Below are 4999 nucleotides of genomic sequence, written 5' to 3' on the forward strand. Positions count from 1 at the left end.
AATGATACAATAGGAGCCATGAATTCAACACACCAGGCTGGTTCAAAATTTAAACAATGAATTTTGAACCTACATGTATAATGATGCGACTGCATTGAAATGTGGAATGAATGTAACAAGTAGTAAGGAAAAGTCTGTTTTCAACTGTTCAGGGCAAAATATGAGCATTTTGCAGTTGATTCTGAATTTTTATTTTTATTTGCAAATCAGAAAAAAATGAAGCGGCGAATCCGTTAACCAAGAAATTAAATTGGTGTGGCCTAAGCAACGTTTATTCTAAAAAAATGTGTTCTCACTGTGTTTGTGTGCATCTATATGTCCGTATCACAATTATTTACAGGTCCTGAATAAACATACCCCCCTTGACTATAATACCCGATACCCCCGACAAATCTTCAAAATCTAATAACTCTATAATAGTTGACTGATATGAAATGCAGAATGACTTACCACTTTTTCCTCCATTATAACTACTTTTCTATATTAAATTTTGTATTCTGTCCTGGAAAAATATAGCCTGTGTATCATCCTCCTTAGTTTAATACTATGTAACGTTACATCCCCTACAGACGAAATGTGATTTTTGTTTCTTAGGCCACACCAAGTAAATTTTATGGATGATGTCCTTTGGAGACCCTAAATCTAATGCGAGAGGGCAAAAAAAAAACAAGAAGGGCCCTGAAAAATAACATGCATAGATTAGAAATATACTAAGAGACAACAAATGTTAGGACACAAATTGAATGAGGTGACACAGTGTAACAAGCAAGAAGTCTTTTATTCATCATCAAACAGCAATAAATCAGGTGGAACAGCAGTTATCGTCCTGTCCTGTTTCTTTCATCACATTTTTGCAGGCCTGCAGAAACAAAGCATGTGCTCTTTACCCATTTCGCGTTACGGGGTTCACGTCAATCTAACGATTTGCGGCATTGTCGTGACTCTTTGGTCATAGTTACAGGAAGCGGAATTTCTTGTTTTTTTTCCTAAAAACAGGCCAAAATCAATGCGCGCGCGGACGTCATCCATAAAATTTACTTGGTGTGGCCTTATGAAATGATACTCACTGTTTTCCAAGGCATTCTGTGCTGCCAGGTAGTAGTGCAGGTATCCAAGGGGGGGTCTCCAGTCACTGAAGTCAAAGTATGCTAGTACCCCTGTCTGTATGAACAGTACATGTACATGTATGGTTAGCTGAGATATAATCTATTATTATTACATACATGTACATGCATTCCTTGATATGTTCTTGCAAGTATTTACCAGTCATATGAAAGCATGTTGGCAGAATGTACTGTGCCTGCGCAAAACCCCCAATTTTTCACATTTTTCGTTGGGTTTTTGGTCAACGTTGCATCAGAATTTTGCCTGTTGCAGACGGTATCTTTTCCAACATAACATTTGGAAACTACAGACGGAATGTTAACCTTGTATGCGCGAATATAACCTTATATGAGACCTTCTGCCAAAGAGTACATTATGTATTTCGCGCAGGTGCAGTATGTTCTGGTGACGTGCTTCATATGAAATTATTGTATGGAGGTGGGTTTTATGCAGTAGTGTCTATTCTCTTTAAGTAATAACAAACAATGCTCTTAAGTACTTACATCTTCTAGCGCACAGAAGAATACCAGGTCTTCCAGGTCTCTTATATATGTTACTGGTGAGGCTACCCTGCGCAGGAACTTTGCTATATGCTCTGTGGTGACAGGACCCTTGTACTCAATCCCTTCAAGCCTTGAGTTGTAAACGAAGAATTTAGGGAACTTCTGGAAAGCGAACTTTTTCCTGCATTCGCCTGCATACTCCCAACAGTTGATGGCTGCAAAAAATATCTGGAAAAAGAAACAAAAGATTTTCCACTGTCTTACCATATCTAGTTACAGTTGATACAAATGCAAATAGTACTCAGTCAAACCTTGGACTTGTTGTGGAATCATAACGGTATCATAATGGAATTAGTTTCACAAAGGGTGGAACTAGTCCCACATTATAAGATGCACTCATTTTTCCCATGTCATAATATCCACCTTGAAGATAATGAAAGCAACAGAAGTTCTAATCTAAGGCTGCACTAGGATTTATTAAATGAAAGACCTTTATTGTACGTTTGTGCTCTAACAAGCTAAGTACAGGTCAGGAATAAACAAGAAAAAAGAATACAGCAATGACACTTAAACTTAACATACTAATGTGATCTACTATTTACAGGTTCAACTTCTTCTCACTTCTTGACGCAGTTAAAGATATACGAACATATTGAGCTAATGATACATGGTTTGTCAAGTTTCATAAGGAATGTGAATTTTTCTATTCTCACCTCTTTGTGCAACTCCTTTGCAGCCTGCACATATTCCTGAGCTGCGAGTTTGGACTCTGCACACCAGGGTGCGTAAAACATGACCATGGACAACTCGCTGTGTGCGACCAGTATCTTCATGGTCTGCACATCTCCTGCCCTGAACTCTCGGACTGGTGACATGGGGTGGAACAGTCGAGGGCTGGGGTTAACTGCATAGTGGGAACTGTGAAGGGAAAAGGGATTGTTACATATACAATTATTCTAAAGTTAAATGTTAAAGCCTATTTGAGCTTTTACCTGCAACTAGATTTCCAAATGTCAAATCAATCACCCACCAAATAAAACAGTCTTGTGCAATTTGTTTGGCCATCAAATTTTACATCCTTGAAGGTTTAATTTGCTACCATCTGTTACGCAAAAGTACCGAAGTAACGGGTTCCTTTCTCAGCACTCGGTATACAGAGGTGAGGTGGCTTCCGTCCTAGATCTCCAGTGCCGAAGTTACGTCAACACTTGGTGTCCAGTGTCCGCGGCTTCAGCACTGGAAACTCTAAATCGGCAAATCAAACCTTGTCTTTAGAAAGGGTACCGAGATGCCACCTTTGAACTCTAACACTTATATTTTCGAGATCATAACGCCCGGGAAGCAAATTATAATCGGGACGACAAGGTGATCGGCAGGACAATACTGCAAGGCTCAGATCCTCACATTTTCACAGACATAGACTTGGCCTACGATACTGTACTGTACGCCGCGCGGCCGACGTAAGCACCAGAGGCCCAGTGCCGAAATGATTTGAGAACTCGGCTTCCAGCACCAAGAGTCACAGAGCACTGGAACGATTCAGTGAGAAACCCGTTACTTAGGAACCTCGGCACTTGCTATCCAGTAGTGAACGGCCTCCGAGCACTGGTGGCGAGTGCTGAGTAGAATTCAGCACTGGCTATCCAGTGGTGAACGACCTCCGAGCTCTGGCAAACGAGTGCTGAGTGGAAGTTAGCACCAGAAAACGAGTGCCGAGTCAAGATTCAGCTCTGGAATTCCAGTCCTGACGGTGTTTCAGCACTGGAACAAAGCCGTTTCTGCACTAGAATTCCAGTGCGGAGCTTTCTTCCAAACAGGGCCCCGAGTGTCGACGCCACTTTCCCCGTGAGTTCCGCACTTGGCGGCCAGTGAGGAACCCGTTACTTCGGTACCCTTGCATCTGTTACAATATACAACATTAGTCATTTAGTGTATTACATTTACTAATCACTGCATCTTTACATTGTTTGTTTTGTTTCTTTGTTTCACATGACCGGTAAACTGCCTTTAGGCCGCTGGCGTAACACACCAGTTTTGTACAAGCTGCGTAAGACCAGACTGTAATGTTTGAACCACTAACACCGGGAAGGTCCCCTACTCTTTTCAGTAAGTGCGGTGGGTTCTGTGGCTCTCCCCAAACACGGGAGTCTACCATTTAACGTCCCATCCCTAACCGAAGCTAGGTAAAGTTACTTATTTCCACCTGAGTGAATGAGGAAAGTCCTGTGATTGTATTAAACCAAGGCAAAGCCTTTTATTATGTAGAAATATGCGACAATATTGTACGAACGCAAAACAAGTTGTCACGTCTAAGTTACATAATTTCTGACGCACAATTTTTATTTCATAAATTTGTGACGCAATTTTTCCGTGGCGAAAATTTTTTGCCCTCCCCAAGCCCCCCCTCCCCCTTTTGTCACGAGAAAGAAATAGCTCCTACCAAGTTTCTTGAACATGTTTACTCAACAAAACGCTTCAGCAAACATTAAAACTCACCTCCTGGAAGCTTTAACGATGTAAAAGAACAGCCCCACAAGTAGACAGAGAACCAGGCGTAACGCCGCAAGCCGCACCATGGCTCTTCTCTTCGCTCGTTTTTCCGTCAGCCTTGACCGTTTCTTGTCGTCCGATTTCTTCTTCTCACCATTCTGGGTCGCCACCTGGCGTTCAACCATTGCCCCATACTACACTACAATAGCTACAGGACACGTAGGGCCGCACGCTAATGACGTACATAGGTCGATACGAACAACTTCTGTCAACAAAACCGCAAGCATCATATTTTCCCCTTCACCAAAGTACACGTCTCTTTCCGGTGGGAAACGAGGGCGACAAAACGTACAAAAAAGAATCGAAGAATCGTCAACATCGCCTGTGAATGCTTAGCAACTTTCCTAAAAAAATTATTAGAATATTTTAGAAGCTTATGAATAAAGTAGTTTGACTATTTCATGCCATTTATATGCCATGTTTAGATTCCGTAGAATGCTTATTTTGTCGCTCTCTGATATGCGGGTGAAAGGTCAAAAGTTTTTGGCATTACCTCTGGGGTGGAGATAGCCGTGGCGACTATTGATTCGGGCTTACATTGCATTACCCTCAGCAATAGTCGTGGAAAGATCCATTGGCAGAACTGCACATTTCCCGTTGGCTGCTCGATGCTCCGTTTTTGACCCGGTTTTTTGCTGTCCCGAGCTTCCCTACAATATAACTCCACAATTGGCCGGGTTGCCGATGTTTAGATCAGCCTAAATATTCCACAGCGCGACAGAAAAGTAGTAAAATAGCTAGTCGGCACAAGCTGGCGCCATCTTGGATATAGTCGGAAATGTCCGCTACCGCCGTCGGGAACGCTCGGTAGCGTCACGATTACCGAAGCCCGACCGAAAGCT

The 4999-nt window shown here is 42.2% G+C and overlaps 1 protein-coding gene across 1 annotated transcript in view; it reads right to left on the reverse strand.

Annotated features, from left to right (window-relative positions):
• The window catches only part of LOC109464281 (thioredoxin domain-containing protein 11-like), a 10180-nt gene extending 5748 nt beyond the window's left edge, over positions 1 to 4432 (reverse strand). Inside the window, 4 exon segments of the mRNA XM_019761234.1 lie at positions 1068 to 1161; positions 1608 to 1835; positions 2321 to 2525; positions 4104 to 4432. Coding sequence (XP_019616793.1) covers positions 1068 to 1161; positions 1608 to 1835; positions 2321 to 2525; positions 4104 to 4282 — 706 coding nt within the window. The 5' untranslated portion in view covers positions 4283 to 4432.
• Positions 4433 to 4999: the final 567 nt, after the last annotated feature.

Source organism: Branchiostoma belcheri, unplaced genomic scaffold (genome assembly GCF_001625305.1).
Source record: "Branchiostoma belcheri isolate BF01 breed outbred unplaced genomic scaffold, Haploidv18h27 scaffold135, whole genome shotgun sequence".
NCBI lineage: Eukaryota > Metazoa > Chordata > Leptocardii > Amphioxiformes > Branchiostomatidae > Branchiostoma > Branchiostoma belcheri.